Here is a 13,770-nt window from a genome sequence, read left to right on the forward strand (position 1 = left end):
CATGGTTTTTAGCATAGCCATGACCGCGGACAAGTCTTCAGTAGCTGCATATGTAGCTCCCCTAGTAACATCATTTCTTAGATTATGGTATTCTCTAGAATACTTAGAGAATTCTTCAATCAATTCCTTGATCACCGGGGGTGGCTTCTTTGTGAGCGGGCCTTGCGAGTCAAGTAACTGCCTGGTTGTGACATTGACTCCATCATAGAAGATGGAGACTTCTTGTTGGCTATTAAGGTCATGGTGCGGGCAATTTCTTAGCAGGCTCTTGTACCTCTCCCAAACTTCATATAACAACTCTCCAGCTTGTTGTACAAAGTTAGCAATGGCCTTCTTCAACTTGGCTATCTTGAAAGGTGAGCAAAATTGATCAATAAATTCCTCTCTTTCATCTTGGCCCATGTGGTGACTGACCCAGGGGGAAGTGACTTGAGCCAGTCTTTTGCAGCACCTTTGAATGTCACTGGAAGCATGCGAAGTAGCTGAGTCTCGCGAGGCACATTTGGAACATTAAAGTAATTAGCTACATCATTGACTTCATCCAAATGCTTGTAGGCATCTTCATGGTTTTTCCCATAGAAAGGAATTTCCTTTAGCTGTGCGAGTATGTGGCCCTTTAGCTCGAATGTAGCAGTAGCGGGAATTGCAGGTTGCACAAGTCACGGGCCGGTGTCATCGCGGATCCTCTTCTTCCACTCTCCCATGGGAATTTCATCAATGTTAGCCATGGTAAGAGCTAACTCGTCACCGGAATCGGAGTCGTGCCCGTATGTAGGTTCTTCTTCCTCCTCGGTGTCGTACTCGGTGTCTTCCTTGATCGGGTCTTCACTTGCTAAAGATGCGTTGGATGCACCTGCTTTGCTACTCTTTTTCTTCCCAAAAACAGTTTTTAAGTTGGACAAAGGGGACTTCTTAGGTGTATTCAATCTCTCCACGTCCTTTTCTATGTTCTTTCTCAATGCGGATTCCGGATCTTCAAACGGGGGTACCAGCGGAGTGCTTGATCCTCTGGTCATGAAAGTCCTGAAATAAAACAAGATAAAAAAACGTAAAAAGAACAAAAAAAAATGCAACTAAAAAAACGAAAATTAAATGTAAAATAATACTCTACTCACCGAGCACGTGCGAATGCACTCGGCGAGTAGCAGTTCAATTTTAAAAAACAAACTAAGCTAATTATAAAAACTAAAACATATTCTAAAACCTAACTACTAACTACTAAGCTGCAATAAATTAACTTTGTGCCAGTAAACTCACACAAAGGATCGAAAAAATTAGGAATTAGATTTATTTTTTTGAACTGTTCCCCGGCAACGGCGCCAAAAACTTCATGTGTGTGAAACGGGCTAGTTTTAATCCTTCTTTTAGTTGATAAATTAAGCACACAAAGGCAGTGAACCTGTCTTTTAGTGGTATAGTTGGATAAGTAGGGTGTCGAACTCAGGGAACGGAAATTAATCTAATAACTACTTTTAACTAAACAATTAATAAAAGTAAAAGGGTTTTTCTCTAGTTTTACAAGACTAGAAACTTAAACACACCACTTAAGCACTTAATTAACTAAACAATTAAGACAAATAACAAATTCACCAACTTTAATAAAGGGTTTCGGTTTAGGTCCAACCAATTCACTCCTATGGTTATTTATATGATAAATCAATTATTATTGGTTACCAACTATAGTGGTTAGGTTCATGTTCATTACTCCTAACCCTTAGACAATTAATCAATTCAAGCAGTGGCCAATTGTTTAAACTAATTAATTCCCTAGTTCAATTATTTGGATTAACTAAGATTTGTAATTGGTTAATCAAGTTGGTGTTTCAATTAACCTCTTGTTTGTTGGTTTCTCAAACAAGCTTACACATTAATTTACCCATTCTCTAATTAATCCTAGTTTCATATTCATTATTCCTAGGCATATGATAAAGTGTTCACATAAACATATGAGGTTAACAACTAAGAGATGTTCATGCAGCTTAATTGCCTTCCAATTAACAGAAAGTAGTTGTGGTTAATGCATAAGGTTCTTTAACAAACTTAATTTAATAAGATCACCAATAAACAATCAATCAAAAAGTACTATTTAAACCATAGGAGTAACTTGGTCGTCCCCAATAGAAACAAAACGAATTTAGTTCATAGTCATAGCAAAAACAAACTCAAAAACAAATTCAACTAGGCTAGACATGCTTAATTCCTAATATTAAGTGGAATGTATAACCTAAATTGCCTTGATTCTTCAAAGGATCGAAGGTTAGGGTTTCTCAGCTCTTCAAAGGGTTCTTTTTCGCAGATGCAGCTCCCAAATACGCCAGAAGTCCTTCCATTCGGATAAGGGTTCGGTATTTATAATTATCACCAAACAGGGGGTACTCGGCGAGTAGAACACCCTACTCGCCGAGTAGATGCATAAAATACGTCTATTGCCAGGAGTCTTGACTTATCTTCTGGAATATTCTTGGGTACTCGCCGAGTAGCCTCGAGGAATCGCCAAGTTCATGTGTTTTTGTTCCTCATTCTTCATTCTTTGGTCTCGAATTGCTTCTCCTTGCTCCCTTTTACTTCCAAGCATGTCTTCTGGACTGAAAACAAAATTTAAGCATTATTAAGTACCTTTTGTCCACATTATGCACATAATTAGCTAAAAATGAATAAAAATGTATGCTAAACATATGACTAATTATGCAAATATCACACCCTGCTCGTTACGTTGGCCGTACCCCCAGCTTACATTGGGCGTACTCACCCAAGCATGTGCCTTAAGCCATGCATGCATAGGACTTAAATGAAAGCATTTTCCATTAAGGGTCATTTTTATCAATATCTTCAAATTACCATAACTTCTTCATCTTAGGTATGTTTCCAATGAACCTTATATCCATGGAAAGGTGGCAAGAAGCCCTACACTTCTAACAACACAGCCAAGCCTTAAAACTTCCTGAACAAAACCCAAAATCCATAAAAGCCCATGTTATCAAATTACGATTATACCCTTGGCCTCCAAAGACACCATCGAACACTTTGATCGCTTAAACCATGACGCCCACAACCGAAAAGGGCTACATCCTTTCTTCCCCAAGGACCTAAGCCTCATGACAACTGGTGATTAGGCCGCATCCCCAAATAATGAAGCAAATCCAAAACAGAGTGTTACAAAATAAGATTGGATAAATGGGCTCAATAAAAAACTATGTTAGTTTCTGCCATTCAAGGATCACATAGAAATATTTATGACTTTGAGTGTATACTTAATCAAGCCAAGAGACTCTATGTCATGAAAGAACAATAGTCATATACTCCAAGATATTTAACTATACCTAGAGTAAAGTCAAATATGGAGGTGACAGTATTTGCAGAATTCACACAAATTAAATTTAGTCAAACTCATTAATAAACTCCTTCTTTTTAGTTAAGAGTTAATGATCTCACTTTCGCTATAGGTATTTATTATTCTAGAAATGGGAATTTAATTTGGATTTAGTATTCGCATACTGGAACATTATGATAACAACTATTATATATTTTCTTGACATACTGGGATATGATCATCACATTAATGCTTGTTGTGTTCTATATTAACATGTTTAATCCATGAATAATCTTATTATTCTAAAATTTGATAGTTGGTTATAATTATGGGATCCAAGATGATTGATAGAGACATAGATAAGCATACTTATAATGGTTGGGTGTGGGTTTTTCTGGAAAAATAAGAAAGGAAAGAATCATAATGAAGAGAACCACATAACAATTCAAATCAAATGAACTCTAATTTTAAAAAGGTAGAGAACATCACAGCTACAATTTATATCACAAATTTCCCATTATCATTTGAAATCAAGGACCCATGGAAGTTGTGTGATGCACATGCATCGGTGACGGATGTTTACATTACGAGAAAGCTCTCTAAGGTTGGTCAACGTTTCGCTTTTGTTAGATTCTTGAAAATAGAAGACAGTAATACCTTGATACACACTCTAGACAACATTTGGATTGGTATTTTTCACATTTTTGATCGGTTTCATGTTGTGATCGTAGAGATAATAGACCTTCTATTATATCTAATTTTTTTAAAAGGGGATATGAGGGAAAAACAATAACATAATTACACGACTTGGTTTTCGGGGCAACCATTCCTTTGTAGAGGCTCTTAATGGCTCAAAGGGGACAATCCATAAACCAGTTATTAAGACGTTGGTGATCCTTGAAAATAAGGATTTGTTAGTTTTGCAAGATTCTTCTAGTATTATCCTTGGAAGCCTACATGAGGTTCATGCATTCCCCAATTCGTACAAGATTCTTAAGAAAGAAGCATATGATGAGATTTTGATTAATTATGTTTGTGGATCAAGGGTTTGGTTGGAATTACAATCAAAAAGGAAATATGATAAATTTAAAAAGGATTAAGACATTACGTGTTATTTCACGGAACTCAAACCTGTAACTAGAAACTGCATTGTGAAAGATAGAATGGTGTGGCTGGAAGTTGATGGTCTTCCTTTATGTTCTTGGGCTACTGGTGCTTTTAAGAAAGTGGTGAGTTTATGGTGGGAGGTTCTCTTCATTGATTAAGATCTACAAGAAAATGTAAGTGTTGTTCGTATATGTGCTAAAACTAAAGAAAAGAATATCATTTCTGAAATGGTGGAGGTAGTGGTAGGTGGTAGAAAATATGAAGTGAGATTAACAGATAACAAAAACTTAGAGTATGCTGAAAAAAAAAACCAAAAATGGTGCGATTATTCAGATGATGATGCAAGTGAATAAGGGAACGAGGAAGGGGAAATATTCAGAGAATATGATGAAGATGGGAATGATGAACCTGTAAGCCCAATTAAAGCGAACAGAAAAGAATGTGAAAATAAAGAAAATAAAGGGATTTTTGGTTCAAACTTCTCTTGCAATGGTACTAAAGGTACTAACGACAAGGTGATTATTAAAGATGTTTCTGATGAAGAAACGTTGTCATGTAGAGACAATCTTAAAAAGGAAGCGAATGATGGGCCTGCAATTGAACAAGTTTGTCCATATGAAAAGCCTAAAAATTCTGATGTGCACACTCAAGTATCAGAGTCTCCTTCGGTCCCACTTGGTTTCAATGGAATCAAATTCCAAACTAATATCATGGTTGCTTCAGCTGGAAAGGGCAATTATGGGGAATAATCATTCCGAAAAGAGAAGTCGATTTCCTCTTTTTCAGTGGTGTATGTTGTTGGAAAGAGTGTGAAAAAAATAAAAGAATATAAGTGCCATGAAAACGGATGGAGGTTCCTTGATTGATGGGTTAACACATTCGATAGAGATCACTCTAGTTCTAGGCCATGATATGTCAGGTTTCTCAAAACCTCTAGAGGCGTTAATTCAAATTATGGGACAGAAATGGTGGATAGATGAATTTAATGTCACTCAACTCTTGTGGTATTGGAGATAGTTTTAAACGATGTTTCAATATGAGGCTATGCTCATTGCATGGGATTATGTTTCTAGGCATACAAGAATCGAGAATGGTCTCTATTGATTTGTTAAAACTTAGAAGCTTATGGGTAATTTCCAATTTGATTTTGCTAGTTGCTCGGAAAGGGTAGATCAGGTGGTATCATTTCTTTGTGGGATCCGACTATTTTAAAGAAGATTAGGGTGCGGGGCTTCGATCATTTTCTTGTAATGGAAGGAGTTTAGAGTTTTATCAGCTTAGATATTATGTTATTAATGTTTATGACCCCCAAGAGAATGCTAGGAAATGACAAGTTTGGAATGATATCCTCTTGTTTATGCATAATAATTTGGGTTCTTATATCATTTTTGGTGATTTCAACGCTGTGAGAAACCAATCTGAAAGGTTGGGTTCAGTTTTTTGCCTGTCTTCTGCTGTGGATTTTTATCCTTTTATTGTGGATAGAGGTTTTATTGATGTGCGTATGGGTGGGTTCTCTTTTACCGGAATCACTCAGCTTGGAGATAAGATGTCAAAATTAGATATATTTCTTGTTACTAATGAAGTCTTGGAGTATTTACCTTCGTTGTGTTCAGAAGCTAGTAATAGCCCTATTTCAGATCATATGTCGACCATTTTGGAAGTCTAAAGCTCTCGAGTATGGTCCTATTACCTTTAAATTATTTAACTCTTGGATGGAGCTTGATGGGTTTTAGGATCTGGTGGTCTCGGATTGAGAGGATTATTCTAGAATCAATGCTACAAGTGAACAGAATCTGCTAAAAGAAAAAATCAAGAGTCTCAAAAAGGAAATTCAAAATTGGCATCGAGTGACAAGGATTAATATGAAGACTGAAAGTTCTCACATTGCTAAGAAATGGAGGATTTGGAAAAGAGCATTGATGAAGGAGGGTGTATTCAAGATTTGATGAATGGAAGACTTAGGCTATGTTTGACAGACTAACTGAAAAGCTACCTGTTAACTGAAAAACTGATTGTTGTCTGAAAAGGTAGCTGTTAGTTCATAAGCTAGGTGCTAGTTGATAAACTAGCTGATAAAATTTGGCGTTTAGTAAAAACTAGCTAATAAGTTGGTTAGAAAATGTAACATGACATAAAAGGACCTTTATGAAAATGATTCAGTTTTATAGAGTCAATTACAGTTTTGGTCCCTGTGGTTTGGTCAAATTCGCACGTTCAATCCAACCTTTGAAAATTTGACAAGATGCATCAATGTGGTTTAAAGAAATTACACCGGCCATGATGAAATTTCGTGACAATATTGCGAATATGTCTGCTTATATATTTCCAGACTTCGGTCCGATGCCGGGGCAAGCCCGATGAATTTTTATATGCTTCTGGATTTCAGTCCGATGTCGGGTGGGGCCCGATAAATGTTTGTATGTTTATGTTATGTGTTTATGTTTATATGTATTTGTTGATATGCTTATGTATATCGAGCTTTGCTCGATGCCAAGCAAGGCCCGATGCCGTATTTCGGTCCGATCTCGGGTGGGGCCCGATGCCGGACTTCGGTTTGATGTCGGGCAGGGCCCGATGTAATGAGCTAGGCCCAACTTATGTGTTATGCATTTATGTGATTATGTGTATGGGATGTGGTAGTTTGGGGAGACTCACTAAGCTTCGTGCTTACAGTTTTAAGTTTTGGTTTCAGGTACTTCCGCTAGTAAAGGGAAGAGCTCGGGATGAATGCATTGCACACACCATAGCGTTAACCTTGGGATGATTTACTCTTATGTTTGGACATGTGATTTTAATACAGTGTTTTGATATGATGTTTTGAGATACTATCACTAATGTTTTTATGAGATGATTTGGTTTACTATGGTTTTATTTATAAATTAAAATTGAAAATTTTGGACCGTATTTTTGGGTTGTTACAGGTATTGTAATTGAAAGCGAAGGGTTGTGTTGAAAAAGCGAATAGTCAACATGGGTGTTTCAATTTTGACTTTTATATGGTCAACCATCACCCTACTCGTAATAGGAATTGGGGAAGAACATGAAACATTTTTTATTTGGGTCCTTAATCTTTTAACGAAATGGCAGTTATGATACAAATTCGAATCGATGAAAATAAATTGTAAAGAAGGAAGATGTTTCTCATTTAGTCTCTGCAGTTTCGAAATATTGGCAGAAAACACCCAACTTCGAAATTGGACTAACAATTCTGAGAAATGGAGAAATTTACAGTTTAACCCTTACAGTTTATGTGAATCAACGATTTATACCCAGTTTCGCAATTAGGGGAGTAATTCACATCTTAGACTGTTTTTGGAGTTACGGGTCCCTATAAAATTCTGAAAATGGCACTTTTTACCCGGATTTTGGAAATTCTTGCAACTCTCGTCCAAAAGTTGAAAATTTTCACAAATTAGAAATTTCGTGACTTTTTCGTGATTGTTTTTCCATACACGTTTTTCGAGATTTCATTTTTTGGCACACATCAAGGGGGAGTTATGTGAAAATTATTCATCTGGTGCTTCTTACCCTTAATGGGTTTTATAATCATTTTTTGATTATAAAAAGTGGGAAATGATAAGTGGATATTCGAAGCTTCTCGGGTATTCATTTGCAGATTTGAAGACCAGTATTACTTCGAGGGGGAGTTGGTCTTGATCATGCGAGCTTGTTGGATATTGAAGCCGGAACATCCAATCCTAAGTTTGAGAGGGAGGGGGGTAGGTTGCAAAAGTCACGCTTGAATGTATTTTGTGTTTATCTCTGGTATTGTGTAATTAGTTGTCTTTCCTATAAATAGGAAGTGAGTGACACACATTTATGTAATGTTCAATTTGGAGAGTTAGACTAGAGAGATATTTATACAAGACTTACTTTGTATTTTCTTTCTAGACTTAATGAGGCTTAAATCAGATTTACTTACTTCATATGTTCATTATTTGTATGATGATTCGTTAGATCTAATCGGTTATGTATATGTTATCATAATCAACACTACTATATATATATATATATATATATATATATATATATATATATATATATATATATATATATATATATATATATATATATATATATATCATTTTTAATGAAAGCTTTTCTACCTTTGTTAATTTTTTTACTAACTTAGTTTTTTTTTAAATAGTTTTTAAACATGTTAGCTTTTTAAATTATTATTTTAACATTTATTTACTTATATTTGTTTTTATTTATTTATTTTAATAAAATTTGTTTGTATTTACAATTTGGTTTTTTAAAGATCTATTTTCTATTATTTTACATCTACTGCCTTTTTATAAGTTTTTTATAATCTTTTTATAAAGATTTTATAAAATTAGTTTTTTTAGAAACATATTTACAAATATTTTTATATCTTTATTTTTTTACGATTTCTCCGTTTAACAAATTAGTGCTTTTTTAGAACTTTTTTTTTAATCTTTTTACAAATAGTTTTCTATCTTTATTTTTTTATTTGTCTGTTTAACAAATTAGTGTTTTTTTAGAACTTTTTTTTAATCTTTTTGCATATTAATTTCCATTAAGGTTCTAAAGTTATATAAAAACATGAATAAATTACACGAATGGTCTCTATGGTTTGGAGTAATTTTCACGTTTGTTCTCTAATTTATTTTTTTTAAATCGGAGGTCTTTTTTTTTTTTTTTTGCGCGAGCGTGCGTTTTGTCCCTGTTTTACCTAAAAATACTATTTTTACCCTTGATTTTTTTAATTTATATAAATAAACACACCCAACCTTCACTTCTTTCTTACCTAATTATCACACTTTATTTAAATAAATTAAAAAAATCAAAAACAATTTTTTTTAAATAAAGCGGATACCAAACATAAAAAAAAACAAATAATAGATACCTTTCAAGTTAGAAAATAAATTAGAAGCTAAACATACAAATTATCCCAATTCATAGGGATCATTCTTTTAATTTACTCAAAAAAAACATTTTTAAGGTTCGAAAGTTATATAAAAAAAACATTTTTTTAACATCCATCGTAACAATATTAAATTTTATTTTGATTAGTGGACTAATTAATAATTAGTTATATACAATTTAGTGGTGATTGATACATAAAAAATAAAGACATAATTATACCGAATTTATTCATACTTCAGTTTATTTTAACAGTAAAAAATCATTAAAAAACAACCAATTTTTTTCTTCTGCAAACCCTTTCACCTCTCCATCTTCAAACCTAATCTGCAGACCACCAATTTTTTTACCTTTCAAAAAAAAATCAGCACCTATGTTTTTTTTCTAAAAAACTTAAAAACGAAATCTCAAACAAGCTATTACTTTAAAAAAAATTGCATATGATGTAAAATAAAAGTTTTAATACAGATTTAAGGTATCCTTAAAGAAAGACTTCCCGTTTCCCTTAAACCTTTCCAAAATTCTCAACAAAGGCCATCAATGTTTTTTAGGGTTTTGAGTATGGCCGAAAAAGCTTCCCGCTGTAGAATGTGCGACGGAATCGGTTTCGGAAAGCCGTAGCGATGGTTGAACAAGAAAGCGGCAACCATTAAAACAGGATCGTTAATTTTTTATTCAAAATCCAGAAAATTAAGCAGGAATCAATTTACTGCAAATTACACCATAATTTAACATTTTAAAATCTACATATGCAGTTAGGGTTCTATGAAAAATTCTACAAAAAGCATCAACAAACCTGAAAAAAAAAATAACACAAGACTACATAACAAACCCTAATGTTTCCCAATTTACCTGTAACAATTCCTTCCACTTGTTCTTCAATTTGAAAGAAAACAGAATAAATGTCAAGACTTTCTCCTTCATGATTTGGACGAAAACTCAGCAAGTACGCAGTCGGGTTTTCATCGATTTGGTTCATGGAATGGCGAGAGACCCTAAAAGTTTCTAAGGCAGAGGATTCTTCCTCGGCCTACCTCTTTTTTTAGGGACGGTAGCTCCGGCAGTTGGAGTTGGCTGTTTCTGTAGAGTAGGTTTCGGAGGTTGAACTTGAACCGGAACAGGAACGGGAACGGGAGCCGGTGACGGAGCCGGAGCCGGAGCCGAAACTGGAACTGGAGGCGTCGGCGCCGGTGCTGGAGTCGGAGCCCGCGCCGGAACAACATAAGCCTCACCAGGTTCCGCCAGGGGAACGGTGCTGCCGTTTGGCAAGCTATCAGCCGACGGCCAAGCTTTGGCGTTCGTCGGGAACATCGGCGGCATCCAATTCGGAATGGTAAGGGTTTTGGCCTTGTCGGAGTTCGACATCGCAAACCCCATCGGAAAATACCCCCAACAGCAGTAGTACGCTTCCTTTCCTGGGATGCTCGGCGGCAATGACGATGGTGGTATCGCAACGGCCTGAAACGCCCGCTTACAGCTCTGGCACCTCAAGCAGCACCCGTCGTACATTTTAGGGTACTCGTATAAATTATAACAGTAAGGACACGCCGTCCAAATGTTCGCTTCCTTTTGATTCGACGTCGCTGTCGGAGTCGCCGTCGCCCCAGCTTGATTCGCCGCCGCTCCAACGTCTGCTGGATTACGCCTCACAGGAATCTTTTCTCGCTGAATCGGGTTGTTCTGGTTCTGGTTCTGGTTCTGGTTCTCTTTCTCTCTCTGATTCTTCATCGAAACAAGATCCACCTTCGAGAACGCAAACGATTCGTTATCATACGCCGATTTCCTCGAAGCATCCGATAACAGAGCCCAAGCATCCGCTACGAGCTTGAACGCCGTGTCGGCGAAGGGAAACTTATTCTTATCTGGGTGCAGAAGGAGGGCAAGGCGGCGATACTGCCTTTTAATGAGATCATCGTCGTTACGGCGACTCTCAAGTTGAAGGATGCCGTACCAGTCAGGATGGTTGTTGATCCGTTTGTCGGCGGCGATGAGTACATCAACAACGGCCAAGATCTGGTCGGAACCGTCGAGTAAGGGTTCAGTTTCTTGAGCTAGAAGAGCGAAATCTCGACAACCGTTTAGATCTTTGCCTTGTAAGAGTTTCTCTGCGATTCCCAGCAACCGCTCGGCTTCAGCTTTGCTCGTCGATTGCATCTCTGCGATTGAAAAAGGGTTTCGCTGAACGGAGACAGAAAACGACGGAGGGGGAGATGAGTGTTGTAGATGTTTTTTTATTTATTTGTTTTCTTTTTAGTTTTATTTCATTTAGTGGGTTAAATGTTTACATTGTATTCTCATTCCAAAATAATCATTTTTTTTTTAAGTAGTAATTTATAATCTAAAATATAATGTAACAAAAGGTTTATCATAATATTCACAAAGATACTGATGATATTTTAAAAAAAAAAAAAAAAAAAAAAAAAAAATTATTTATTATATTCCAAAATATAGTAAATATTTATTATTTTTTTTGGAGACCAACTATATTATCACTAAACTAGTAGCTGATTTCGGGCTTTGCCCAAATTGTTTATTTTTAAAACAAAAATGGGACCAAAAGTGTTGAATTCAACAAAATGTAGGGACTATTTATTTAAATTAAGTCAATTCCATTACAAAAATCTTTAAATTATATAAAAAAACAAACATGGGATCAAAATATCAAGTTCAACAAAATAAAGTGATCCTTTATGTAAATTAAACCAATTCGGGGAACATTTATTTAAATTAAGCCAATTTCATCACAAAAAAATCCTTAATATATATAAAAAATATAAAATGAAACCAAAAATATCAAGTTCAACAAAAATTAGGAACTATTTTTATAAACGGAGAATTTCATATATATATCCTTCCTAAACATCAAAATATCATATTTACCCAACTTAATTTTTAAATATCATATTTACCCTTTATAACATTTCTAAATATCATATTTACCCTTCATAATATTTCAAAATATCATATATGTCATTTTTAAACATCAAAATATTATATATACCCTTCTTAAATATTAAAATATCGTATATGTACATTTTAAACATTAAAATATTAATTGTAATATCTAAAATAACATGTATCTACAACATGATAATAATAATCAACAACAAAAACTAGACAATCAAAATATATATTTTATATAAAGGGTTGAAGATGAATCTTTTTATTTGTCAAAAGGGCGGCATTCTAACAATTTAGAAGTTCACATTTCATTATCATAGACGTAAGGATAATATGGTTAATATTTTTAATTATTATAATAATTCTAAGGTATAAAGAATGATTATAAAATATTAAAAACATCATAAAAAAGGATTTGGGCAAATATGATATTTTGAAGGTTTATGAAAGGTAAATATGATATTGAGAAATTAAGCTGGGCAAATATGATATTTTGAAGTTTAAGAAGGGCATATATGAAATTCTCCCTTTTATAAATTATGCCAATTCCCCATAAGAAATCAACATGTTATTTTGATAAGATGTTATTTTGATATGTATATTAACAAGTTGCGAGAACTATATATTATATATGTTGATTAATACAAAATATAAAAATGAACAATTAAACGGAAAATTTATTTGAATTTGAACATTATGATAAAAATACATACAAAAAATAAATAAACTAAAATTTTGTGTTTAGTTATCAAACTCGTGTATTAAAAGAGTTAATTATAACAAAATGCTAAACATAAATGTTTAAACTGTAAATTTATTTGAAACTGAAATTGAAATTTAAAATTTAAAATTAATAGTCATTATGGTAAGTTTAATTTATGAAAAACTAAATTAATAATATATTTTAAATGACAAATAAAGTAAATGACAAATGGATAGTAAATATATCTCAAAATTATGACAAAATGACATATGATCAATTAAATGAGAAAATGATATATGACAAAATCATTCTTATTTATTAGAGTAGAAGATGGGCTAAGATATAATCAATGGTATAGATTGAACTTGTTATGAAAACAGACTACGGTCTAAAATGAGATCGACCTGATATATATATATATATATATATATATATATATATATATATATATATATATATATATATATATATATATATATATATATATATATATAAAGGTTCGAGATCATCAGGACTAGTCCAAAAAGATAGACCTTCCAAAACCGACCCGATACCACTTTGACATGAAGCCACAATTTATATAAATATCATTTTTTGTGTTAATTAAATATTTTTTAAATACACATTATCTAATTTTATTTTTGTTTTCAATTAAATTTTAATGTATCATTTTTAGTAATTACACATTTAATGGGATAAATCGTGATCAAAAGAAAAAAAAAAACTTAAAAACTACTAAAACTGAACCAGAAAAATAAAAAACCAAAACCGAACAAAAATAGGCACACACAAGAGCACGAGACTGAATCAAGAAAGACCGAGATCGATCCTGAAAAGACTAGACTTTTTCGAAAACGAT

General features: G+C 33.8%; 1 protein-coding gene and 1 non-coding gene across 2 annotated transcripts; one reads left to right on the forward strand and one right to left on the reverse strand.

The window, feature by feature from the left end:
• Window positions 1-235: 235 nt before the first annotated feature.
• On the forward strand, window positions 236-342 carry LOC145019100 (small nucleolar RNA R71). The gene has a single exon (XR_013667419.1). It is a non-coding gene; the product is annotated as a small nucleolar RNA R71 (small nucleolar RNA).
• A 9,670-nt stretch (window positions 343-10,012) lies between these two features.
• Window positions 10,013-11,557, reverse strand: LOC145015886 (uncharacterized). The gene has a single exon (XM_078974359.1). It carries the CDS (start codon window positions 11,459-11,461, stop codon window positions 10,313-10,315), a length of 1,149 nt encoding a protein of 382 aa, XP_078830485.1. The 5' UTR covers window positions 11,462-11,557; the 3' UTR covers window positions 10,013-10,312.
• Window positions 11,558-13,770: the final 2,213 nt, after the last annotated feature.

The sequence above is a fragment of the Lactuca saligna genome, chromosome 9 (genome assembly GCF_052625555.1).
Source record: "Lactuca saligna cultivar CGN05327 chromosome 9, ASM5262555v1, whole genome shotgun sequence".
NCBI classification, from domain to species: Eukaryota; Viridiplantae; Streptophyta; class Magnoliopsida; order Asterales; family Asteraceae; genus Lactuca; species Lactuca saligna.

Excerpts from the sequence above, each read along its gene's own strand:
- LOC145015886 (XM_078974359.1), bottom strand. The coding sequence starts at position 11,461 with ATGCAATCGACGAGCAAAGCTGAAGCCGAGCGGTTGCTGGGAATCGCA.